Source organism: Canis lupus, chromosome 19 (genome assembly GCF_048164855.1).
Source record: "Canis lupus baileyi chromosome 19, mCanLup2.hap1, whole genome shotgun sequence".
Taxonomy (NCBI): domain Eukaryota; kingdom Metazoa; phylum Chordata; class Mammalia; order Carnivora; family Canidae; genus Canis; species Canis lupus.
Window position 1 is genome coordinate 49854877 of NC_132856.1, and position 25671 is coordinate 49880547.

At 56.3% G+C, this 25671-nt stretch overlaps 2 protein-coding genes across 5 annotated transcripts; one reads left to right on the top strand and one right to left on the bottom strand.

The window, feature by feature from the left end:
- The first annotated feature begins 1148 nt into the window (after positions 1 to 1148).
- On the top strand, positions 1149 to 9458 carry DDX39A (DExD-box helicase 39A). Of its 3 annotated transcripts, none has more exons than XM_072786995.1 (12): positions 1284 to 1308; positions 3113 to 3202; positions 5228 to 5439; positions 5574 to 5701; positions 6526 to 6618; positions 7005 to 7188; positions 7892 to 8010; positions 8349 to 8480; positions 8580 to 8689; positions 8791 to 8935; positions 9080 to 9227; positions 9309 to 9458. In XM_072786995.1, the coding sequence occupies exons 2-12, from the start codon at positions 3198 to 3200 to the stop codon at positions 9323 to 9325; spliced, it is 1293 nt and encodes a 430-aa protein (XP_072643096.1). In that variant the 5' UTR covers positions 1284 to 1308; positions 3113 to 3197; the 3' UTR covers positions 9326 to 9458. The 3 variants fall into 3 exon arrangements, with proteins under 3 accessions (XP_072643098.1, XP_072643096.1, XP_072643097.1); XM_072786996.1 differs by lacking the exon at positions 1284 to 1308 and adding an exon at positions 1721 to 2835; XM_072786997.1 differs by lacking the exon at positions 3113 to 3202 and having other exon boundaries at positions 1149 to 1308.
- Positions 9459 to 9528: 70 nt separating this feature from the next.
- On the bottom strand, positions 9529 to 25011 carry ADGRE5 (adhesion G protein-coupled receptor E5). Of its 2 annotated transcripts, XM_072786993.1 has the most exons (21): positions 24906 to 25011; positions 24607 to 24792; positions 21303 to 21353; positions 20975 to 21094; positions 20288 to 20443; positions 16979 to 17110; positions 16250 to 16396; positions 15668 to 15814; positions 15532 to 15587; positions 15331 to 15408; positions 14013 to 14190; positions 13824 to 13931; positions 13374 to 13609; positions 12652 to 12828; positions 11440 to 11631; positions 11035 to 11261; positions 10882 to 10948; positions 10689 to 10780; positions 10437 to 10605; positions 10249 to 10347; positions 9529 to 10166 (listed from the first exon to the last, which is right to left on the bottom strand). In XM_072786993.1, the coding sequence occupies exons 2-21, from the start codon at positions 24638 to 24640 to the stop codon at positions 10137 to 10139; spliced, it is 2496 nt and encodes an 831-aa protein (XP_072643094.1). In that variant the 5' UTR covers positions 24641 to 24792; positions 24906 to 25011; the 3' UTR covers positions 9529 to 10136. The 2 variants fall into 2 exon arrangements, with proteins under 2 accessions (XP_072643094.1, XP_072643095.1); XM_072786994.1 differs by lacking the exon at positions 16979 to 17110 and having other exon boundaries at positions 24906 to 25008.
- Between the last annotated feature and the right edge of the window lie 660 nt (positions 25012 to 25671).

The following is a 25671-nucleotide window of genomic DNA, read 5'->3' on the forward strand; positions in this document are numbered from 1 at the left end:
AACAACTGACGAAGCATGTCATGATCTGCTAAACGTGAACACACACATGACTTAGGGCCTACCATTCCATTCCTAGGCATATGCCCTGGAGAAGCACACTTATGTTTATGAAAATACTTGTACAAGCTTCATTGATAATGGCCAAACACTAGGAACAACCAAATGTCCACTAACGGGTGAATGGAGAAACGATACTGGCTATATTGTCATGTATCAACACCGTGGACTACCACTCAGCAAGGAAAAAGAGCTATCGATACATGCAACACATAGACAAATCCCAACAACAGTTTGTTGAGCAAAAGAAGCCAGGTACAAACGACAATCTATTGCAGGATTCTGTTTATATGAAATTCAAGATCAGAATTATAGAAATCTACATCGTCTTTTGCCTGGTTAGGGGGAAGGGGTGCGGTTCACCAGAGAGGGGCACAACAGGACTTTCTGCGGGGATGGAAATGTTCTATATTTTCCCTGGGCAACTGTCACTTGCCTGTCAATCTTCAAAACTCCGTGTACTTTTTCTTTTTACTATAACATTTACCTTAGTAAAGTACCGGGGGTAGGGGAGACAATGGGACGTGGGTAAAGTTGGGAAAATGTAATACAAGGGGAAAAGTAAAATTAAAAAAAAAAAAAAAAAAGCTTTATAACGAAAACCCTTCTGGTTTGGGTTTTGTGGCCTGAGCCTGGATGGCCACCTGCACACGGTTTGACTCAGGACGAGACTCTCAGCAAAGGGGAGCTGGCACAGCCGGCGCAAACCGTCCCCTCCACGCTGGAGTCATTCCGGTCTCCGATCCTTTTCAGGACTCCTTCAGAGCCCCCACCCTGGAGAACCGAGAGGCCACCGCGGGTTGATGCTCCCTTCCAAAGCCCTGAATTCCACAGCCAGGCGTAGGAGCCACGCAACAGCAACGCGAGATACTCGCACAGGGTAAATCCTCCCCGGCTTCGGCTGCCAGTACTAAACATGGCGACGCCCACCAAGGGCAAACCGCCAATCGCGTGGCAGCGCACGGGCTCACGTCGGCCTCAGCCCAGGGCGCCTACTTTTAGATTGACCAATGAATCCGAGGCATGGGGCACGCCCCGTTTGCTGCTTTCACCAATAGCCTCCAGACGCCTCCTGCAGGACCCAATCACCGCTTCCGCCTCTCTTGAGTGAAAAGCCAGCCGTCCAGTGAGCAGACCCGCAGTCCGACGTAGGAGGCAGGAAGCGCTGCAACTCGTGTCGGGGCGCGCGGCCGGTAACCAGAGTCGGACGGCTTTCCTCGCAGCAGCACGCGGAGGCGAACGGGGAAGCAGGTGAGCGGTGGGTCTGGGGCGCGGGGGCGCGGTGCGGAGACTTCGGACCTGCGGGCGAGCGGGCGAGGGGAGACGCCGGGGGTTGAGGGGAAGAGGAAGAGGAGGGGGCGCGAGACGAGTGGTGGGGGGGCGGAGCGGTTTGGGCGTCAGCCGCGCGCGGCAGCAGCCGTTGAACGCCACGGCGCATGCGCGGCCCGGGGGGGGGGGGCGCCGGTGGCTGTTGGCGCGCGGGGAGTCATCCCGCTTCCGGGAGTGGGGCTGTCATGGCGGCCCGCGGGTCGACCCCGACTTGGCGAGGAATCCTCTCTGCTCGAGGAGACTGCCTAGGCCGTTTGGGGAGGGATTCGGGGTGTGGGTGTGTGTGTGGGGGGTGACGCCAGGGCCTGGGGTTGCGGTGGGAGGAACCCGAGCTTGTAGCCACGACAGGGGGGGACTCTGTTGTGTTCTTGCTCTGTGTTTAGGGAATTCGGGGTTCCAGAGATTTAGAGCAGAAAAGATGTCTCAGAGGCCGACTCCGAGGTGGAAGTCTTCCCTGGAGGCACTTTGAGAGGGAATGGGTACCCGTGGGCGTGTCTGGATTGACACTTCTCGGGCGTCAGCCTTCCAGTTGGTCTGCTCCTGGGGCCTCAGCCGTCGCAGCCACCCCCGCTGGGTGGGACTAACCCCCACCGTCCTCTCCTCCTCCAATTTGTTTTGAGCTTTAGATTTTTGTGTAGCCACTTCCAAGAAAATCTTGTTCGTCAAACTCGGGCCGCCCCTTAATATCGCCCCCCTAAATAACAAAACGCCTTCTTTTGACCTGTATTTTTCTCTAAAATGCACCATCACCTCTTGGGGCACCCGGGTTTAACAGTCAGAGTAGGTGACTAGGCTTTCTCTGCCCAGGGATTACCCCAGAGGTGGCCCTGCCCTGTTGAATGATCCACCTTATTCTTCCCTCATAACACCCCCACTGTGGTTAATTCTTAGTGACTGGTTTTCCCTGTTGCTGTTCTCGTTCCGCACTCATCTTTCTACTCTTGGAGTAAATTGCTTGGGGCAATTGAGTCACGCAACTCAAAAAATCTCATCAGTGAAAAATAATCTCATCAGTGATTCCCTATTAGGGAATAAAGCGTGAATGCCCTCGACTTGATCAGCTTTCCCAAGTTTGTCCTCTACCTCTGCTTCAGCCAGCCAGTCTTGCTCTCCATTCCTCACAAGGGCCTGGTACTTTCTTTGGGGCTGACCTTTCCTAGCTCCTGTTCTTTTCTCCGCTACCTGAGAAATAACCCCTCCCTGTTCAGATTACTTTTTTCAAGAATCAGTTAAGGATATATGCTTGCTTTAGCCCCTAACCTTGCCTTGAAACCTGAATTCTAATTCTATTCATTCAGCTATTGCTGTTGAGTGCTTTAGGCTCTGGGCTGGCAGGCCTGACTTTTAAGAGGGTGCTTTTCTACTCGGGGCTGGCAAGAGATGTCCTGGAGTCAGAGGCCTGACGGAAGTGAGGGGAATCCTGACCACTTTGGGCAGCAGAAACAGCAGGTACAAAGGTGCTGAGGCATGTTTGAGGCACAGCAACAAGGCCAGTGAGTGAGGGCAATGGAGGAAGTGAGGTTTGAGTGTAGAGGGGCGGTCGGTTCATGTAGGGTCTGATGGGTCATGGTGAGGATTCCTGAGTGTTCTGAGCACAGTGGGAGCTTGTGGAGGGTTTTGAACAGAGGGGTGACATTCTCTGATGTAACTTTTACGCTTTGGGGAGAGAAGATGGAAGGGGATGGAAAAGGGGAAGACCAGTGAGGAGACTATTCCCATAATCCAGGCACAGGGTGATGGAGCTCAAATCATCAACTGACCGTGGATAAACTGGTATGCCTGTACAGGGGAATGTTCAACTCTGACAAGGAATGAGGTACGGATGCAAACCACACAGTGAGCAGATGAATGTCAAAACATGCCAAGTAAAAGAAGCTGTATGAATGGTGGCATATTGTATGATTCCATTTATGAGCTGTCCAAAACCAGCAGATTCATAGAAAACAAAGTAGGTTAGCTGTTGCCAACGGGGTGGGGGTGGGAGGGAAGACAGGTAAAGGGTCCCGGTCTTTTTGACCTGACCGAAATGTGTGATGCACTCCAGCTGCAGTGGTCATTCCACATAGTTCTGACCGTTCTAAAAATATTGAAAACCAGTGAACTGTATGTACATTTTAAGGAGTGAATAGTAGGCTTGTGAATATCTCAGTAAAACTTCTAATTTTAAAAGAAAGGTGAAGGGGCACCTGGCTGGCTCATTCAGAAGAGCACATGACTCTTGATCTTGGGGTCCAGAGTTGGAGCCCTGTGTTGGGTATAGAGATTATTTATATATAAAAAGAAAGAACGGTAGAGGTAGCTTGAGACCAGTGAGGTGGCAGGGGTGAGAGGTGACCTGATTGTCCTGTTGGGCTGACTGGACTGGAGGAGAGAAAAAGCCAGTGAGAGAATGGAATTGCCTTTTTTGAGAAGCAGGTCTGCAGGAAGAAACAGAGGGGGGACCCCTGGGTGGCGCAGGGGTTTGGCGCCTGCCTTTGGCCCAGGGCGTGATCCTGGAGACCCGGGATCGAATCCCACGTCGGGCTCCCGGTGCATGGAGCCTGCTTCTCCCTCTGCCTGTGTCTCTGCCTCTCTCTCTCTCTCTCTCTCTCTCTGTGTGACTATCATAAATAAATAAAGGAAAAAAAAGAAACAGAGGGTTTTGCTCTGGGTCTTTTGAGTCCAGCTTCCAAGGGGAGATGTAAATGAGGCATCTGGGTAACCAGGCTGTTGTTGAGGGGATCTGGGTAACTTATGGCCAGAGACATAAGTTTGGGACCTCTCCACACAGATGTGATTAAAGCCCTGGGGCTGGATGAAGGCGCAGAGAGAATGAGAGAGGGAGGACCAAAAAGTGGGCCCAGGACCCTCCACATCCAGCTCAGGAAGAAGAGGGACTGCTTCACCACTTCCTTGCTCTGGATTTGGAGGCTGGGGTGGGGTTGGGAGGACAAAAGACCATAATCTCACTTTTGGGTCCCTTGTAGCTTACATCCAGTAGGTGCTGTGCATGTATTGGATTAAATAAAGCCAGGAGGTGAGCAAGTTTTGTATTCTCTTTACCATCTCAGCTCTACTTTTATTGGCTTGGGCCCAATGGGAAGCCTGTTCGTGAGAGTACTTAATTATTCCCTTGTGCAGACCACAAATAGCAGGAGGAGCTGGGGCAGGGCACACTCTGCTCTCTCACAGACTCCAGTCTCTCCAGCTTTCTGGCAGCCACATCTGGTCTCTAGGGTCCTCCCTTGTGTAGGCCCGTGGACTCCTTGGGCAGTGGTGGAGAGGGAACTCCTTTAGGTTAATGGGCTGAGGTGGTTCATTGGAGTTTTCCTGGTGGTGGCAGTGTGCTGGAAAAGCTTGGGGTAGGGGCTTGGTGAGTCTGAGCAGCCAGACAAGGCCGGGGGTGGTTTGAAAGGGGTAGTGTGGAAGGAGGTGTGCTGCAAGGGCCAACAAGGAGGATGTGCAAGCCATAGGAAAGTGTGGGGATTTCGCTCTGAGAGCAGAGGGAGGCCCTTGAGGTGAAGGGGTGTGGGCATGAAGGGCGGGGGGCCAGGGAAAGGTGAGGTGGTGCTCAGGAGGGCAGGGTGTGACCATGACAGGCTGAGGCTGGGAGGTGCTGTCCAGGTGGAGCTGGTGGGATATTCTGCAGGAATCTGAGGGTGGGTGGTAATAAGGGAAAGGGATCAGAGAGTGATGGCCATCAGCTTCATCATCTGGGTCCTTTCTGTGCCAGCTTGTAAGGTGGCTCCAGTGCCTTGCCTTTCTTGGGCCTGTGTTAACAGACTGCAGTGCTGGGCAGTCTTCTCCCTCAGTGACCCTCGATGGGTAGGTTTTCTCATTTGGCTCCCTCCTCTATTCTCAGCACCATGGCAGAACAAGATGTGGAAAATGAGCTTCTGGATTATGAGGAAGATGAAGAGCCCCAGGCTCCTCCAGAGAGCACTCCTGCTCCCCCCAAGAAAGATGTCAAGGGTTCCTACGTTTCCATCCACAGCTCTGGCTTCCGGGACTTTCTGCTGAAGCCGGAGCTCCTGAGGGCCATAGTGGACTGTGGCTTTGAGCATCCATCTGAGGGTATGCCTTCCTGCTTCTCCCTGCCAAGAACCACCTCTGACCACCCTCACTGTGGTCTCCTCAGCCACCTGGCGAGGAGCCTACACACAGGGAGCATCTGGTTTCTGGTTGCTCACGCGTGCTCTCTCCCTCAGTCCAGCACGAGTGTATTCCCCAAGCCATCCTGGGCATGGACGTCCTGTGCCAGGCCAAGTCTGGGATGGGCAAGACTGCGGTCTTCGTACTGGCCACCCTGCAGCAGATTGAGCCAGTTAATGGACAGGTGGGTGGGTCCCCTCCCTGTTGGGCCCAGGTTGTATGAGGCGTCAATAGCTATGGTTCCCCTCATTAAAAGTTCCTGTTCCTGTGTTATTTGTGGGCTTTTAAAATTAAGTATGGTACTTAGCTGTGACAAAACGATAAGCTGAAAAAGTGCCCATGGTTTTATTCTCCAGAGACATAGCTGTTAATTTGTCATGTGCTTTTCTAGATTGTGCAGGTTTACTCGGGTGAGATTATACTGCATGAGAATTTACTATCGTTGTCGCTGACAGTTATTTTCTCATGCATGAATTTTGTCAGAGGAGAATCAAGGTGCATTCCTGTGTTGTACTTTTGTCACATTGGGGCACACATCCGTGGGCTGTGTGTGAGTGCAAGAGCCCTTGTTTCCTTAGGGGTGACTGGGGGAGAGGGAGATGCAGTGGGAGGCTATGGTGTGGTCACAGCACTTGGCACCGTGGACCTGAAGGCAGGAGCGGCCTCCTTCTCAGGTGGTCAGGGGCCAGCCAGAGAACAGCCTCCCAGGGAGCCGTTAGTATGGGCTATCTCATCAGCTAGGTCTCCCTGTGGATCCTGGCAGCATGAGACAAGCCTCGTTAGCTGGAGGGACATAGGGAGTGAATGGCAGGTGGGGGGTGGGGAGAAGGTGGAGCACCTGGACTGGACCTTCCATTGACTGGAAGTGTGGGGAGCAGCCCGACAGGCACCCTGGAGGGGCAGGGGCCCAGTGGGCATGAGCCCCTGAGGAAGAACAGTGGCATGAGCTCTGGCTGAGACAGGACTTGGAATGCTGACTTGAGTGTCTCTCTTCCACCTGCCCTGCAGGTGACAGTCTTGGTCATGTGCCACACACGGGAGCTAGCCTTCCAGATCAGCAAAGAGTATGAACGCTTCTCCAAGTACATGCCCAGTGTCAAGGTAAGTCCCCTCAGGCTGGGCTGGGTGTGCTGCATGCACGGTCCTCTGCAGCCTTGTTGTCTCGGGTCTGGCTCAGCCAGTGTTTACCAAGTTTGGCTGCAGAGGCTGCCTTTGAGGTTTGCGGTGGTTTATGCTCCTTAAAAGCCTGATGAATTATGCATGGCCCCCAAAGGCCTGTGCTCGTCCCAGCCATGGGACTGTTTTCTACCAGACTCATGGCCAGGCTCTCAGGCCTTTCTGGTCCCCAGGCTCTAGGCCTGGGGGTTTGGGGGTTGCTGCTGGAGCACCAGCTGCTAGGGCCACAGGCCAGGTGGCCATCATTGTGGAGTGGGTACGAGCCTCTGGTGCTCAGATTGGCAAAAGCAACTTTCTCTCCACCCGTATAGGTGTCTGTGTTCTTTGGGGGCCTTTCTATCAAGAAGGATGAAGAGGTATTGAAGAAGAACTGTCCTCATGTCGTGGTGGGGACACCAGGCCGGATCCTGGCGCTAGTGCGGAACCGGAGCCTGAACCTGAAGAACGTGAAGCACTTCGTGCTGGATGAGTGTGACAAGATGCTGGAGCAGCTGGGTGAGTCTCCTCCTTGGGTCTGGGAGCTGCTGGAGGCCCATCCAGCCACACTCTCCCCACCCTCACAGTCTCCCTACCCCCCAGACTTCAAAGCCAGGTGGGCCCCAACAGGATAGGCGAAGGTTGCCCCAGAGAGGGGTCACATGGGTAGCTGGCACACAGGTCTTCTGAAAATGATTTTATGGAAAGTTCTAGCATTGGCAGAGTGACCTGCTTGTGAGCCCAAGCTGAGGGGCCACAGGGCCCAAAGGAGCTGTGTCAGGACGTGTGTACATATTAGCCTTTGGAATGTGGTGGCCTGGCTGCCTCTTTAGTTCTAGGCCCCTGCCTGCCCTCAGTGAGCCCCGCCAGGGCCGTTGGGAGATGGGGCTTGTGTCCTGGGAGGCGGCTGCAGCTCTCACCCCAGCGGCTATCTCTGCCTCAGGCTCCCCTCCCTGAAGCGTGGCTCGAGGCGCGCTGGCACGGCTGCTCCGCTCTGGCAGCGTGTAAGTGGATGGCAGCTTCCCCGCGCCTGTGCTCACCCCGAGTCCAGCCCTTCAGGCACCTGGGACTCGCCCCTCCCTCCATTCCTCGACTCACACTGCCCTCGTCATGGTGCTAACAGCTCCCTGGCACAGGTTGGGAGGAGCTGGGGCTGGTCTCGGGTGGGGGTCATGGTCTGCTAGGCACTCATGCCTACCTGTTTCTTGCCCCCTGCCCCCAGACATGCGGCGGGACGTGCAGGAGATCTTCCGCTTGACACCCCATGAGAAGCAGTGCATGATGTTTAGCGCCACCCTGAGCAAGGAGATCAGGCCGGTCTGCAGGAAGTTCATGCAAGATGTGAGTAGGGTGGGACGGCAGCCTCTGTACAGCAGCTTTGGTCTTCCTGAGTCTCGGGTCCTGAGCTGATGCTGCTTCAGGACACCCACACTTCTCTCGTCGCATGAGAATGCCGGGAGACCCAGGGGCCTTCCTTCCCTCCTGCATCTTGTCAGACTGGGAGCTGAACTTGGTCTGTACCTGAGTCAGACCAGAGCTTAGATCAGCTGTTGGGAGAGAGGCATTTACTGGGGTACAGCAGGCCCTCTGCGAAGCATCGCAGCATGGAGTCCTTCGCTAGTAGGTTCTGGGCAGGCCGGATGCCAAGGAGTAAGCCCCGCTTGCCCCTTCCTGCACAGCCCATGGAGGTGTTTGTAGACGATGAGACCAAGCTCACACTGCATGGATTGCAGCAGTACTACGTCAAGCTCAAGGACAGTGAGAAGAACCGCAAGCTCTTCGACCTGTTGGATGTGTTGGAGTTTAACCAGGTGACACTGTGTGGCCCTTCCTGGGCTTTGGGACCATGTGAGGTCAGTGCACAGGGGCTCTGACCCCTGACCGCCGCTTCCTGCCTCCCTCCCTTGCAGGTGGTGATCTTTGTGAAGTCCGTGCAACGCTGCATGGCCCTGGCCCAGCTCCTCGTGGAGCAGAACTTCCCGGCCATTGCCATCCACAGGGGCATGGCCCAGGAGGAGCGGTGAGTGCCTGCCGCCCTCAGAGGTCCGAGGCCGGCACCTCATGGGGAGTCCACGCAGGAACCCATGTCTGATGGCCGCCTCTTCTTCCTCCTGCACCCAGTCTGTCGCGCTATCAGCAGTTCAAAGACTTCCAGCGGCGGATCCTGGTGGCCACCAATCTGTTTGGCCGAGGGATGGACATTGAGCGAGTCAACATCGTCTTCAACTATGACATGCCTGAGGACTCGGACACCTACCTCCACCGAGTGAGTGGTTCCACTGAGGTGTCCCTTCTCTAGTGTCCCCATCCCTAAAGATGTCCCCGTGGGTGAGTGGGGATGTGGCCCTGCTTCTCAGATTCCCCAGGCTGTGTCTCTGTGGCCTGACCCCCTGCTCCTGTCCCCCTGCAGGTGGCCCGTGCAGGTCGCTTTGGGACTAAAGGTCTGGCTATTACTTTCGTGTCTGACGAGAATGATGCAAAAATCCTCAATGACGTTCAGGACCGGTTTGAAGTGAATGTGGCAGAACTTCCTGAAGAAATTGACATCTCCACGTATAGTAAGTGTCAGGCAGCCGAGGGGCCGGGCTCGGGCTGGGACCCTGTTCGCCATCTCACTGGCCTCCCTCTCTGTCTTACAGTTGAGCAGAGCCGGTAACCACGTGCCTGATGGCCAGAGCGGCCCTGTTCCCTGAGTGCTGCTGCCAGCCCTCTTCCTAGGCGTCAGTGAGCCTTCCTTTTTACTGTTTAAAAGATGTAGATTTGTGTAAGAGTAAAGTTTTATTACGGAATCCTGGCTCCTTCCTGTGTGTCAGCTTTCAGCGTCTTGTGGATGTAGCAGGCCATCCCCCCACAGCCACCTTCTGTATCAGTGTGATATTTAATTTTAAGTGTCAACATTGAAAGGTTCACACAGATAAAAAAAAACAACATACAACATCCACCACCTTCAAAACAGTGAGAGCCTTCTGCCTCCAGGGGCATGTGGGCCTCTGTACCGTGTACCGCGGCCAGTGGGACTAGGAGGGGCCCTGCCCTTCCCCACCCCCGGCCTCAGTCTGAGCTTAAGGGATCACTTGAGCCCCAGCACCCTGGCCTCTCATTCCATGGCAAAGACAGGTGAAGGGCAGAGGCTGGGCCGGTGCAGGAGTCTTCACTCTGTCCACGCCTGTGTAGCAGGGAAGGGGACTGCAGCCCTGAGCCAGCTCTTGCCCCCTCACAGGTCCTGGCTGTGGCAGAGCAGAGAGGCAGCCAGACGCAGGCCGGGCAGGTCCAACTCCCCAGCTGCTTGGGCATTCTGGGGTTCGGTGCCAGACTGTAGCTCCTGCTCCCCTGCATTCTATGATCCATGTGGGGGCCAAGGCAGGAGGGCAGCAGGAGCAGAGTGGTGAGGGAGGAGGGAACAGTCTTCAGCATGTGCAAAAGCTGCTGAGGCCACAGAAGCTGCTGGCCTGGCCAGACCCGTGAGGTCACATCCCGGACTCGGAGGGCCTGTGGGCCTGGTGAGAAAGGGGCACTGAGGATGGAGCCTGGGTTGGGTCTTCTCTGGTGCAGCTTCCCTACCCCGGGCTCAGCCCTTACCTGGGTCTGATGGTGGCTCGTGCTGGATGTGGCTGTGGCGAACTCCGAGTACTTGTTCCCTGTGATCCTGCCGGCCCACCTCCTGTACTCCTCCCTCACCTGTGGGGCCCAGGGTGCCAGGTTAGGGAAGGGGCAGGCTCCATGGCTGGGCCCCCCAGCGCACCCTACCCATAGCGGCTACAGCCCACCTTCTTGTTGAGCAGGCAGTGGAGCAGGAAGAGGAAGAGGCCTTGCAGGGAGTTGAGGATGCAGAAGGTGTAGGACAGCACCCAGCTCTCCGGGTCGAAGAGGAACAAGCCAAAGACCCAGGTGCTGCCCAGCACAAAGAGCTGGGCCACAGCAGTGATGGTCAGCACCCTGCAGGGAGAACAGGGCTCCAGTATGGGGGGGCCCCACCCCACCCTCCTCTCTGCCAGCCCCCTTCAGGCCTTTCTTCTCACCTGGCCTTCTTCAGTTTCTTCATGTCTGGGTTGATCTCAGAAAACTTCTGCGTGAGTTTCCAGACTGTAGTCACGAAGACCACCGCATTGCACTGGGCAGGGAGCATAGAATCTGCATTAGGGGAAGTGCTCAGAACTGCCGCAGGTCTTATGGGGCTGCGCCCCTCAGGCTGTGGGCATGGGGGGCACTTACCAGAACGATGAAAATCACAGGCCCCAGGAAGCTCCAGAGGAAGCCGTCCTCTCTGTTCAACCAACAACTGGATGAGGGGAGGGGGCCGTCAGCACCTCCAAGGCCAGTACTGGGGTCCCCTGCCCTCCCACCCAACTGCTAGCATGCACTCACTAGAGGATGTAGCCGTAGCCCTTGCTTTTGACGGCCGCGGAGATGGCCACGATGACCAGGGGCACCCCGTAGCCTATCAGGCAGAGCTGCCACTTGCTCAGGCCCTGGCCGCGGAACACGCGCACCACCAGGAAGTAGAGCTCTAGGCCCTCGAGGCTCATCCAGCAGAAGGCGCCCAGGAAAAAGTAGTGCAGCAGTCCGGCCACCAGGCGGCAGCGCAGCCCCACCTGCGGGGCGGGGGGGGCGGGGCGACGTCAGGGCGGGGCGGGGCCGAGGCCTGGGGAGTGGGCGGGGTGTGCGGGGGGGAGCCAAGTGCCTCCCGGGCCTGTGGTGCCCGCCGAGCCCTGGGGATGGGCGGGGCTCCCCTCTGCTGAGGCTGGGACCCTCCACTGGCCCGGACCTCACCTGGTCGCCTTCGTTTTCAATGCCCACCAGGAAGATGGTGGAGCCCACGAAGAGGCAGATGCAGAGGTGCAGGTGCACGGTGGTGCGCGAGCCTTGGATGGGCCGCACCAGCAGGAAGGTGAGAATGCACAGCAGCAAGCAGAATAGTGACAGCACCAGCCCCACCTTGGTGATCAGGGACAGCTTCTGGTCCTAGATGCAGGATGGGGTGCGCGGGGCTCGCTCAGTGCCCCGAAGACTTCCCTCCTTGTGGGCCCTACCACCCAGACCCATCTGGGGCCTGTCCTGCAGGTCTCTGATCATGCCACTCACCTCTCTCCACATCCCCTGCCCTCAACACCTGAGCAAGCCTGCTGTGTCTCATCCTAAGTACTGCACCCCACCCCCAGTCACCGTGGATGCACCAGGGGTCCCCAGTTCCTCTTGATGGACTTCCTCACTAAACACTCAGACTTCTAAGAAGGTCCTCAGTGAAGCCTTGAGGCTACATCCTCCTTTTCTAATACTGATGGTTCCCATTTTTCTGACCTTCCTCTCCCTCTTCTCAAATTTTCCCCCTCCTACACCTGGCCACATTGTCAACTCACCAAAACTCATCTTTTTGTCCTTCCTGGACATTTAAAGGCCTGGACCACAGCCTGCCCTACTCTGCTTGGGACTTCCCAGTTAAACACGTGGACCAGCCTGCCTATGGGTCTCTGAGGCCACATACAGGAAGTTGTGCTCCCTTAGGAGCTTTTAGCAATATTCAACTGGTTTGAAGTGGACAGAGGGCCTGCGTTTAGTTGCTGAGCCATGGGCAGCTCTGGGGGTGGGGGTGCAGGGAGAGGCTGGGGGTAGGGGGTGTGGCCATTTGGGCTGTGGGACCATATAGAGCCAGCTGGGCCATATCATCAAGAACCAGCTGCCTGGGGCGCCTGGGTGGCTTAGTCGGTTAAGTGTCTGCCTTTCGCTCAGGTCATGATCTCAAGGTCCTGGGATTGAACCCCATGTAGGGCACCCTGCTCAGCAGGAAGTCTGCTTCTCCCTCTCCCTCTGCAATATCCCCCAGCTGTGCTTGCTCTCTGGTGCTCTCTCACTCTCATTATCATAAATAAATAAATAAATAAATAAATAAATAAATAAATAATCTTTTATAAAAACCTAGCTGCTTGCCTCACCTAAGCCAACCTTGCCTCCTGTGGGCTTTTGAGAGGCCCCTGTGCTGCTCACCTCTATATCATAGTGGGCCATGAGGATGGCAAAGCTGCTCAGGTGGTTGCACTGGCAGGTGGTGCTGTTATTCCTAGTGCCCAGGGTCTGGCAGCCCATGGTGGCCCAGTGCCCGTTGTTCTTGTCACCCTTCCAGAATGCACAGATCAACTCCTGCCGTGTCCCAAGTTTCTTTGGCTGTGGGCAGGTGGGAATGGTTGGAGAGGTTAACCTGGAGCCCACTCTTGGGTCCTAGGTTTGGGTAGAATCTGAGGAGGGCTGCTTTTCCTTTGACAAGTATTTACTGAGCACCTACTTTGATGTATCCCCAGGTCTGACACACAATGAACAGGGCAGACAGAAGTCCCTGCCCTTTTGGGGTTGGCATGCTAGTGGAAGAGACAGGTGGAAATAACGTAATATGTAAATTAGGTAGTGTGTTAAAAGGTAGTAAGTGCTATTAAAACAAGAAAGAAACAGCATGGGGAAGGTGGGGCATAACTATAAATTGTAATTTTAGGTAAGAAGGTCAGGGAAGCCCTAAAAGAGGAGGTACCATTTGAACGAAGACAAACCAGGTAAAGGACTGAGCCATGTGGGAGAAAAGTGTGTCCCAGAGGGCACAGCAAGTACAAAGGCCCTGAGGTCCATCTGAGGAAGGAGCAGAGTGGGAAAATGAAGGCAATATATGAACCACTGTGACCCTGGCTAAGGGATGAGCTGTAGAGCTGATTCCTCCCTACCTGAGGATTCTCCAGGTGGGAGAAGGCAAAGGTGACAGGAGAGTCAAGTTTCTCTGTGTTTGTGTTACTCAGAAAGACCACATTGACGGCCGAGAGGAGCTGAAGCTGGGCACCACGGACAGGACTTTGGTGGATCTTTTTTAGCTGCTCTTTCTTCTCAGGTTCCAGCTCCAAGGAGGCGTTGGACAGCAAATTCTGCATGTTCCGGATGGAGAGGATGCCCATCACGGTGGGGCCTGGAGGAGAGACAGGTGGGCTACCTTCTCCTGCCTCCCCATGCCCCATCCTGCCTCCTAAGGCCTCTGATTGGCTCTCCAGTCCACCAGGTTGCCTGGGGGCCCTGGCAATAGCTCAGCTTCCAGTTGTTACATATTCAGAACCTCAGCCCTAGCACATCCCAGCTCCCTCTCCCCTCTCCCACTGGTGTCCCCTTGGGCTCCCTACTGTTACCTGAGTTGCTGGGTTCTGTCGCCACAGCCCAGTTCAGCAGCATCTGTGCATGCGTCTGACCCATGGTGACATTTCCATCCCCATGCTCCTGGATCATCAGGGATAGCTCTGAGGAGACAGAGGCAGTGATTGGGGACTCTGGGTGTGGGACGGGGCCCAGGGCTGGGGCAGGGCAGGGCTGGGGCTCACCTGTGTCCAAAGGGGAGCGATAGGTGAAGGAGGCTCTAGGCATGGCCTTGGCCAGGGTCCTCAGGACTGTTTCGAGGCCAAGGAGGAAGTGGGTGGCCATGTGGTGCCTTTCAGACGGGTCCATGGCCTCCAGGTCTCCGGAGGCTTTTAGCATCTCATCCATTGACTCGATGACTTTCTGGGAGTGACGGGTGACAGCTTGGTGGGTCACTGTGCCACAAGGGCTGCCCGAAGGACCCTGACCTCACCAGCCTGCCTCCACCAAGGGGCACAATGCAGAACCACCGGAGTGGCCTGGGGGGACATTGGGTTGATAGGGGAATCATTGAGATACTGCAGTGGCCAGAAGACAAGTGAGAGGACTTAGAATATGCCTGTGTTGGGCAGCCCAGGTGGCTCAGGGGTTTAGTGCTGCTTTCGACCCAGGGCGTAATCCTGGAGACCCGAGGTCGAGTCCCACGTTGGGCTCCCTGCATAGAGCCTGCTTCTCCCTCTGCCTGTGTCTCTGCCTCTCTCTCTCTCATGAATAAATAAATAAAATCTTTTTTTTTTAAAAAAAAGAAGATGCCTTTGTGCATGTACTGTAACAGTGGTGCTTTACATGTACCAGGCGTGGGCTTCCTGCCAGGCTGTGTTCTAGTCCACACTGCCCAGAACAGCTGTCACTAGCCACATGTGGCTATCCAGCACCGGAAATACAGCTCCATGTTGCAGTGGTAATATTTTGAATCTTTTGGGTTGAACGCAGTGCAGTCTTGTGCAGTCTTTGCAGTCTTCGTGTTAACTTTGCTTGTATACTTTTACATGTTTGTTTTAATGTTTTAATGTAGCTACCAGAAAATTTAAAATGACACAGGGGCTCACGTGTTTCTACCCAGCTTAGCATAGGCTAAACGTAGGTATAATGCTCACCGTGTGCCAAGCCCTGCTCTTTCTTGGAACTTTACTTCTATTAGTTTACGTAAAACCTTCAAACTGACTGTATAGAGCAGGCCCTATTTTCAGGTGAGACTGAGGCCCAGAGAAAGGGAGCCACTTGCCTCAGAAAGCGGCAGTGGGTGGAGGTAGAGTGGATGGGATGAGGAGGATGTAAACCTTTGCGGCTTAGCTATGCAGGTAAAATTCCTAACTGCTCCATTCTTTTGGCATTACATTCCATATGTGCCTGCGTGTGTGTGTGCGTGTGTGCGCTTACCTTTTGGGGTGTGTATGTATGTCTGTATCTGTGTAACCTCTGCTTAGGCTCTCTCCACCCACATGGAATCATCCCTCAGCCACCCCCACGCCATCCAGGAGTTCCCTCTGCTCTTGCCCTTACCTGGATGGTTTCCTGAGGCAAGGCTGGCTTGAAGTCTCTGCGCAGCTCTTGGACTCTTTCAAAGAAATGGGAGAGTTTCTAGAATAGAGATGAGACAGGTCAGAGAGGGTCATGTGTGGATGTGGGAGCTTGGGGGAAATGGGTGGATCAGGTGGGCTGCACAGAGGGATGCCTCACTCCTGGTCCCCTGGGGCCACTCACCTGGCTCTTGATTCCAGGGGGTGGGGTCCAGGCGGGGAAGGACATCTCTGCAGGGACTAAAACAGATTTTCATTAGGTGTCAGAGTGTCTGTGCATGTTTCATGGGTGGAGTCTGGGGTCAGGTGAGACCAGGTACCTTCGCAGGTGGTGTTCAGTTGCTTATCCTGGAATCTAGGTTTGGGCTTCCAGCCCCGGCGGCAGCGGCACTTGTAGGAGCCCACAGTGTTGACGCAGACAGTGGAGTAATGGCACGTATGCTTCCCGGAGCTGCACTCGTCCACATCTGGGGGCACAAAGATGGGAATCAGAACACCTTTCCTCTCCATGCCCTGCTCCTGTTTCCTGTGTTAGTGTCTCCCATTGATGGGAGGTGATATCACCTGCTGACCCCACATCCTGGTGATGCAGGGCTTATGGGAAGTGTGTGGAAGCCTGACACCTAGCATGTGATCCCTGTGCAATTTGTGAATATAGAAATACCTTTGTCCCAGTTAGTAATTAGCTGCTGCCTGGGGTCTCCAAGGAACCTGCTCCTCGGTACCTCAGCTCCTTCCCCAGGAAACCCCAGATCTTTTCCCATGCAGCCTCAAAGGAATTAATGCCTGGTAGGGCAGGACACCCCCAGGGTTCATGCTGCTTGGTTTGTGTGGGTGTCACTGAATATGTGATCAGATGTTCTGAGTGTGGGTCTCCAGGATGTGGCGTCTGAGCTCTGGACCTTCACAGACGGTGCTCTTTGGGCCATTGGGGGATCCAGGAACCGGCTTCCATCCTGGGCGGCAGCGGCACTCATAGCCACCGATGTTGTTGAGGCAGTGGGTGGAGTTGTGGCATGGGTTCTGCCCCGAGGTACATTCATTCACATCTGAGGACAAAGCCAGAGTGTCAGGTTCCATGCACTGCACCCCTTCTCACTGCCTGGCACCAAGGACCTCACCATTATTGCACATGCTGCCACCTGGTGACTTTGAACTTTAACCTCAGTGCATCTTACCATGGCCTCCCTGCAAGATGGGCATGGCAGGGCCTATGGTCCCCAGTTTACAGGCTGTGAAACCAGGAGGGAGACTGAGTCATGGGGCCCAGACTCTCTTTCCGAGGACCCTTGCTTACTCCCTCCCACCCGCCCCAACTCTGGCCCACCCAAGTTCCCTTTCTAGGAACTGGAAGTGACACCTTTCTCTGCTCCCGTGTGACGGATGAGGAGGGGTGAGGCCAGGAGGTGTGCCCAGAGGCCGGGGCCTCGATAAGGGAACCCCAGGCCTGGAAGGCCCTGCTGCCTCCCTGCTCTGTGGTGGAACCTTCTGGGGAGGTGAATCCTTGGGCAGAGCAAACCCCTGGTGTTTCTGGAAACTGAGGGTCTTCCCCCTCCTCCTGAGGCTGTGGGATCCGCCTCAGCCCCTCCCCAGCTCCAGTGCAGCCTCACAGCGTCTTCCAGGGCCTCTACCTGTGCACAGATTCAGGTCGCCCAGGTTGAGCTCGAAGCCGGGCAGGCACTTGCAGGTGTAGCTGCCCTGGGTGTTGGTGCAGATGCCACGGCTTTTACACACTCTGGGCTTCAGCTGACATTCATCCACATCTGTGGGAGGAAGGAGAGGGTGATGGATGCCTACACCTGTTTCCTGGGATAGAAGCATCTGGAAGGCCCTGCTCTCTCCTCCTCAGTGCGTGGGTGCCTTTTCTAATTCACACGGAGGCGTCCTATGGGCGAGCATGGTGGCCCCGATGTTCTGTTGTCCAGATGTTGCCAGAAGTGGTCCAAGTCCTCCGCATCTGCCAGCGCTGACTCCCTCAGCCCCTCTGGGCAGCTCTAACTGGGGCAGGGACCTCATGGCCGCCTGTGTCGCAGCCTGAGGACTTGGACAAGTCCAGGGTGGGCCTTCCTGGGAGCAGTGTGCAGGGGAAATGCTGCGTTCCCGACCGGGACCTGTCATGGCTCCCAGCGATGACCTAAGTCCCCCAGGGTGGCCGCTCACTGGCCGAGTTCCCTTCGGAATCCCGGTGGTCCCGGCAGGACAGCATGCTTCCATTCATGCTAACTCTGAGATTCCAGCTGCACGGAGATAGACAAGACCAACACCTGAGCCAGGCCCTTCAAGAACGAGGCTTTGGGGTAGTGCGGGGAGAGTAAGGATGGTGCCAGACAGGCCAGGGCCGCCCGGATGGTGGGCACCAGGCTGGATGGACAGCGTCACTCCTGTCCAGTCAGGCAGTCTTGGAGCAGGAAAGATGCCTTCTTCTGATTCCCATGAAGGCCTCGCTTCAACTGATGGGATGTGGTGAGCAAGGCCAGTGGGGGGCAGGTGCTGGGCGGCTGGAGAGAAGAGCTGGTGCTGATGGGCGATAAGTGGCAGATGTTTCTGTCTTCTTGGCCCTTGGCCTCCCACCGGGGATGCAGACACTGGGTCCAGCTGAAAGAGGCTCAGCCTCCATCTTCTGTCTCTGAGTGGTCCAGTGTCCCATGGGACCTGGGTTGACCTCCCCAGGAGAGGGTCAGACCCGGGCAGTGGTTCTGGATGGATCTCTAGGTGTCTGGTCCACTCTGGTTCTCCTGATTCTCTGAGCATTTGTGTGTGGGGTTGAGGGGTTGGAGTCACCTGGCCCACCCCAGACACAACAATCTCTGGGTCCCGGATATCCAGGCTGCCCTGGTCATCTGGGCTGAACCAAAGCTGCCGGGAGGGTCGGGATAGAGACTTGTTCAGGGAAACAGAGGGAGGCCAAGTGGCTGAGGAGCAGGGGTCAGGGCACGAGGAGAAGCCCTCTTGAGGCGAGGGGCTGGCCAAGGGCTGTGAGCCTGCCCTCAAATCTCCAGACGGGGTCCCTGGGTCCATCGTGGCTGAGGGTCTGGGAGGGCTCCTGGGATGGCCAAGTGCACGTGGGCTCCGGTGGGGGCGGGTCTCATCCAGGCAGTTACTGATGGTGGCCAGGAGGACGGGTATTGTGCTGGAACATGCTTCCTGCGAAGTATCTTGAACGCCACTGCCTCTTGTTTCATGCACATAAGACCCCGGGGAGGCAGGAGGGCAGTCCGAACATCCGAAAGTGACCCTCAGGGGAGGGCTCTGAGACTTGGGATTCAGAGAGGTTTGGGACACCTGGTGGGTACCCAGGACATCCTCTGATGCCTCTGGGAAATGGAGCACAGAAGGGCCTGGGTCCCCCGCCTGTAGCAGGTCTCACTGCCATGACATGGCTGCGTGTGTCCTCAGCTGTGGCAAAGGCTGAGACCGTCACAGAGCGAGGTCTTCAGGCGACAGGCCCTGAGCCAAACTAGCAGACTGTTCTCTCCCCGTCACCTGGCTTGAGGTCCACAGTGGTCCCTCTCCTGTCTCTTGTTCATCCGTGTCCCTGCCTAGCCTTCTGACAGAGTCCCCTTCTCTCAGCCCTGGCCTGTTCTAATACAACAATACAGCCCCTCAGTAACCAAAATCAGCCACCACTTGTGCTGGCGGCTGACAATAGTCAGTGGGTGGCACGCCACCCCCACCCCTGTCCAGGCACACTGAGTGGGACCCACGATCGTCATGTGCAGTTGTGCAGGTTGCTTGGTGCTCAAGGGTGTGGGGCCCAGGAGGCAAGTGGGAGTTGAAACCCAGCCCGCTCTCCATTCCAAAAACATGCTGCGTTCACCTGGAGATGATGGACCTTTTCCATTTCATGTAAAGGCTCTGTCCTCTGGCCAGGCCACATGTCTGGGGCACAACCTCCACCCAGAGGCCCCTAGGAACCAGCAGTGCTGTGGATGGGGCCCTCCCTCTGGGCTCACCATAGTGCAGATCCTCCCTTCCCTCCCACCAGCGAGGCTCTGCAGCCCTTTCTGCATGCGGGGGAGGGGGGGGGCTGGGGACCAAGGCTGTGGGCTCTCCTCGCCATAGCAGGTGGGCCTATGGACCCGCCTGAGTCCACCGCTCACTTCTCTCCTCCCTTGCTCTCTCTCTCTCTCTATTCTGCACTAACCCCCTCTGTCTGGGCAACGCTTCGCTGCTCCCCACCCACTGCTGGGCCCTCTGCCCCCTGTGGATACCGGAAGCCCCTTCCCCTGCCTGCTCTTCTCCCTGGAAGGGAAGGGGGGCAAAGCCTGGTGATGCGCACAAGCCAGGCTTCTCCTGGCCCCGAGCCGTGGATCACTGGGCAAGACCCCAGCAAGAGATGTGACTGCAGTGGGGATAGACTGGAGCAGCTGCTCTCAGTGACCCCCTCCCCGGGCATGGCCCCAGGCGGGGTGCCCATCCTGGAGAGGGTGCATCAGATCGTAAGGAGTAGAATTCAGAACCCGACAGCCACCATTCTGTGCTTTGGTGTCTATCTTCCCAGCAATTCTATGAAATAAGCACCACTGTTACCCCCTTTTTACAGATGGGTAAACTGAGGCACAGAGAGGTGAAAGAACTGGTCCAAGGTCAAACAGTTAATAAAAGACAAAGCTACTTTTCTTTTTAACTGTAAAAATAGAGATCCCCCCACTTTTTTTTTTTTTAAGAAAACACAAAATCGCCGTCATATCATCCCATCTCACCCAGTAACAGTGATTTCTGAATAAGAATCCTGGCTGGTGCCACACACACAGCTACCGACCAAGTGGCAGAGCCAGGATTTGCACCCTTGGCCTTCACACTCCCCTGCCTGTCTGTGCCTGTCCTGACTCTGACGTGGGTGTTGTACCCTGTAACCAGGGCCCTGCACCCCGGGGGTGATTCAGGAAGGGCTCTGGTAACCCCAAACCTCATGGATGGGGAGATGAGGAGGTTCCTACCTCGACATGTGTTCTCACTCTCATTCATGAACGTCGTTGCCCTAGAAGCAAGCGCGTATCCCGGGCTGCACATGCAGTGGTAGCTCCCCTCTGTGTTCTGACAGTCCGCTAACCGTCCACAGGACACCAACGGGGGTGGTCCACACTCATTGATGTCTGGAAGACAACGGAGCAAAGGGTCACCTCCCAAAGGTGTGAGTTCCTTTAGGGAAGAGATCCCGCTCCCCTACCTGACTCCCCTGCTCAGGGCCCGATGCTTAATCAGTATCTTTTGGGAAAGGATTAGATCCTTAAGATAGACTGCAGAGGCTGGGCTGCAGTTGGAGCAAGCCATTCCTGAAGCCCACCCATTCAGCTCTGCTCCTCTCTGCCCTCTGGCTGGCATCCTGGATCTGAGCACAGTAGGGAGTGTTGAGATGGGGGTGGGGGCAGCTCTGCATCTTCCTCCCCAGTCGTGGCAGGGCAAAGGGAAGCACAGACTCCAGAGCTCCTCTCTCTCCAGGAAGCCATGTTTATTCCCTTGTTATTTTCCACCTTGATATCTTTTTCTTTCTCTTTTCTCTGCCCTTGGTGACAGTCCCAAGGCCAAAGGCTGAGACTCCAGCCACCACTCACATCCCCCCATGGGCACTGGGCTATGCACCCCCCCATCTTCGTGCTCCCCTCAACCACCCCAAGCCCCTGTACCGTCACAACTCTCCAGGGGGCTGGAGAAGATCTCCCCGGACAGAGAATTGAATCCTGGAGAGCAGCGACAGGTGGTGGCATTGACACATGTGGATTTCGGAGGGCACCAGCGTGCACAGCCTGTGGGGATGGTGACCACAGTCAGAAGGTGAGGTCTGAGCCAGGTGCCCGGATGGGGAGGCAGGATCATCTCCAAAGGAGGGGTTGCCGGGAGGGGCAGCCCTGACCTTCCCCCTGCAGCAGGCCTCCCCCGCTGCCTGGGCAATGGGGATCCAGGGCTCCTTCCCCAGACTCTGGCTGTGGACTTGTTTGTTCCCAACAGACTCACCACTGGTTTTCTGGGATCCAGCTTCCAACAGAATCAGCAAGACACACAGCCCTGGAACAGAGAGAGAGAGGGTGTGTGTGGGCAGGGGGCACCTCAGAGCAGGGAACCATTGATGGAGACTTGATGGAGACCTGAGGGTGACAGATCTGAGGCAAGGGGGCTACTGACCCCTCCCAGGCTTGGGCTCTGTCCATTGCTAGTGAGAGAGCGAGCAGCCCTCCCTGGACTCCCAACTACCACAGCTGGAGTGTCTGCCACCATCTCCCGGAGACGGATGTCCCTGGTTCAAATCCCAGACCTTGGTCATGTGACCTCTCTTCCCAGTGCCTCAGTTTTTCCATCTGTCGAATGGGAATGATGATGGGCCTCACTTCCTAGAGGCATCTGAGAACTAAGCCCGTGAACGTTGCCTGGTGTGTCCAGGTGTTTACTATCATTTCTTTCTTTCTTTTTTCCTTCCTTCCTTCCTCCCTTCCTTCCTTCCTTCCTTCCTTTCTGATTTTACTAATTTACTCATGAAAGACAGAGAGAGAGAGAGAGGCAGAGACACAGGAAGAGGGAGAAGCAGACTCCATGCCAGGAGCCCGACGCGGGACTCGATCCCGGGACTCCAGGATCCCGCCCTGGGCCAAAGGCAGGCGCTAAACCACTGAGCCACCCAGGGATCCCCACTATCATCATTTCTTATGTGAAGGTGAAGGTGTTCTCTCAGATGCCCCCGCATCTAAGACGCTCTGGCCCCCTGCACCCTGGCTCGGGGACATAGATGTGCGCCCACCACACCCATATCTGTTGGCCCCACGACCAGCTTGAGACCCAGTGGTGGCCTTTCAGCCCCAGCTCCCCACACACAGGAAGACGCTGTGGGCTCACGTTGGGGTGGTGCTGTGCTGTTCCTGCTACTCGGGGCACTCTCCTACCCAGGCATGTGTTTGGGGGTTCTCCTCATCATCTGCGTCAGAAGAGGTTCTAGGGACAGGGAGCTCCTTGTTCACCAGTGAGAGAGACCAGGAGATAGTGATGGAGAGAAAAGAAGGAGAGAGGGAGAAGGCTCCTGAGACACAGAGAGAGGAGAAAGAGGAAGAGGGGAGCAGAGAGGTGGCAGGAGAGAAAGAGGCAGCAGTTGAGGCAGTGCTAGCGAAGGACAGAGAAATAGAGAACTTCTGGAAAGAGAGAGACCAAGATGGCAGAGATTGGACAGAGAGATGTAGAGATAGAGAAACTGAGAGCGAGAGAGGGAGACGGAGACACGATTAGAAGGAGGAGGGGGTGAATGGAAACAGGGAGGGAGGGCGTAGGGTGCCTCCGCAGCAGGTGGAGGCGCAGGAGGGGCTCAGGGGGCGGAGAGCCTCTGCCAGTCTGGGAACACTGGGGAAGCTGTGGGGTCCCCAGTTATCCAGGGAGCCCCAAAGCAAGGTGGTGGGTGAAGGGATGGGGGCCGGGAGGGCGGGTAGGAGAGCATGAGTCACTTCCTGGGCCAAGGGGAAGGGATGACTCACGCTCTGTTGACCCTGGATGGGGGCTCCCAGAGGAATTCTGGGGTCGTCATTGTGAAGCACAGCTTGAGAGGCTGTGTGGGGGTGGGGAGACGGGTACAGACTTGAGGGTACCCTGACCACTCAGTCCCTGTGTCCAAACTGGATACCCCTCAGGCGTGGGGGGAGCAGAGACCCTCTCACAGCCAGGGTAAACTAAGGCTGGAATGCTCTTCCCTTTCTTTATATGTGGATTCCTCTCTTCCTCCTCTCTGGCCTTGGGGCTTGGCTAGTTCCCCCTCAGCTGGAACCCACTTCCTCTTTGCAGACCACAAAATGACCTTCCCTGATTTGTCCCCAGCTCCCAAAGCCCCGAAGAGCAACTGTCTTGCTCAGAACTGCCCTGGGAGGCTGGGGCTCTGGTCATGTCCATTCTACAGATGGATAAACTGAGGCTTGGAGCCCAGAAAAATCCCAGGAAGAATGTGGTGAAAAAAGGGGGTGCTAAGGAAGGTAGAATTGAGCTCAAGTTCCCCAAACCTGTGAGGGGGGCCCTTTTGTGCCTCATTCCCTCCAATGGGGCTGGGCTGGGCTCTCTGCCCCCCCGCCCCGGCCACTGGGCCAGGCCTTCTCCATCTGGGGCCTTGGAAGTCACCCAAACAGGAGCTGAGAGAGGAGCTGCTGGTCGTCTGCTCCCAGTCGCATCTGGTTTGCATTGCCTGTGGAACCCTGACCATGGATTCCTGCTTCGGGACCCTGGGGTGCAGGCGGAGCAATCACCCCCCTCTTGCTCCTCCTGCTGAGGACCGCCTAGCCCAGACCCCAGACCCCAGACCCACCCGAGTCCTTCCCAGAGGGAAGTAAGACAAATCAAAATAAAAAAATAAAGTGCTGTTTGATTCTTACTGTGAACCAGGAATAGTTTGTGTAGAACTCACTCAACATTTAACCCTATAAAGTGGCGACCAGGTTCCCCCCCATGTTACTGGCGTGGAAAGTGAGCTCAGGGGCTCCGTGACTTGGCCCCAGTGACACACCGCCGCTCAGCAGTTGTGTCCCATTTAGACTCCTGTCCCCTGCTCCAGGTGGGGAAAAGCCAGGATGGGGGTGTTAGGGGAGGCCCTGCACCCACGCCTGGACCAGCACAGGGAACCCCCGTCCCTGTGGCCCAGGGAAGCTCTGGTTGGGGCACCCCAAATGTCATTTCTTCACTCTCTTTGTTGCTTGGTTGCTCAGGCAACGAGCTGCCCTGATAACCGTTAGAGACATACTGGGTGGGGCTGGAAGGGAGGGGTGGGGGTGCGGGGAAGTCACAGTTAAAAGAATCAAGTTCAAACCCATGGCGGGGAAGTCCTGGCTGGGTCTGGGGGAGCAAATACGGGGGTCTCTGAGGCTACCCCTGAGATAGTGGGGGACGTATTGGCTTGGCAGGAACCTCCTGCGTCGGAGGGATCCTGGCTCCTAGCTCCCCAGCAGCACCCCTGCCCTGTGTTCAAAGCAGTTGCCCACAGGGTCCCAGTACTCACTTTTTGCACCCTCTCCTGCCCGCATGCCTCAGTTTACCCTCTTAAGAGGCAGCCCTCAAAGTGTCTCTAGACAGAGCTTAGAGATCTGAGTGGGAGTGGGGCTCCTAGAAGCCCTTGGGTGCTTCCCCCGGGGCAGGGGGTGCGCCAGGGCTGCCAGGCCCTCTCTCCATGTGCCCGCCTGACCATGCGGCTGCCTCCCCGGAGCTGCCAGCCACACCTTCCATTTCCCCGCGGGGCAGGGAGTGAGTCGCAGGGCACTTCCCGCAGCCCCCCTCATCCCTCTGGGGGGGCCCAAATTCTCACCCTGAAGAAGGACGCTGCCGCGGGGGCCTCCCATGGTCCGAACTGCCGCGGGACGCAGAGAAGGGGCAGGGCGGGCCGGTCTCCCCAGGCTGGGCAGCTGCGCGGTGTCCCGAGGCTGGCGGGGACTTTATGAAGTGGGGGAGGACAGCCGCTGGCCCAGGGCCCTCCCCGGAACTGGCAGGGCAGCTGGAAGCCAACAGGAAAGTGCAGTAAAAACACAGACCCAGAGGCGTTGCTCAGGCTCGCTCACACACACACACACACACACACACACACACACACACGTCCGTCCGCGCAACCTGCTGGCAAGTCCTCCTCTGCCTGTAGTTCCACCGTCTGAGCGACTGACCAACTGTCTGGCCCGTGTGCACGGGCTGGCTGTACCCCAGGGAAAAGTGGAGCCGCGCAGGCAGGGGTGGGGTGGGAGTCTTGCCAGGGCCCCGTCGGCTCTTCTTGCAGGGGTGATCAGGTTGGGGGGGGCCTGTCACAAACAGCTGGGAGCTCGCACGTTGGGGATGGCCCTGTGCTCACTGCCTAGGCACGCTGAGCCTCCAGTGCCGGCATCTGAGTCAACAGACCCCCAACCCCTGTTTTCCACGTGAGGAAACTGAGGCATGGAGTCCAAATGGCGGCTGAGGGAGCTTGAAGGGGTCCTTCATGGGAGTCGGGCAGGAACCAAGAGAAACTGGGACCACAGGGCCACCATGCTTCCAGAGATGGCCTTTCTGGGCCAGCGGTCCCCTCGGTGGGAAACATCTTTCAGGGGCTCCTGGGCAGCAACAGAGAATGACGTGATAAAAGAATTGTTTCCTTTTCCTACTAAGTCACATGATTGGCTTGTCTCTTAAGCATCTAATAATTTTTTTAAAATGCTATTATTTGTGAAGCACTTAATTGGATCCAGGCCTGATTCTTCTAGAATTATCTGTGTGTCTGTTTTAACCCATTCACTCTGCAAAGACACTTATGAGGCAGGTGGGGCTATGGTTCCCATTTTCTGGAGGGGGAGGCGGAGGCGCAGGTAACAGGTGGTCAAGCAGAGACCCGTGAGCACACAGCCGGGTC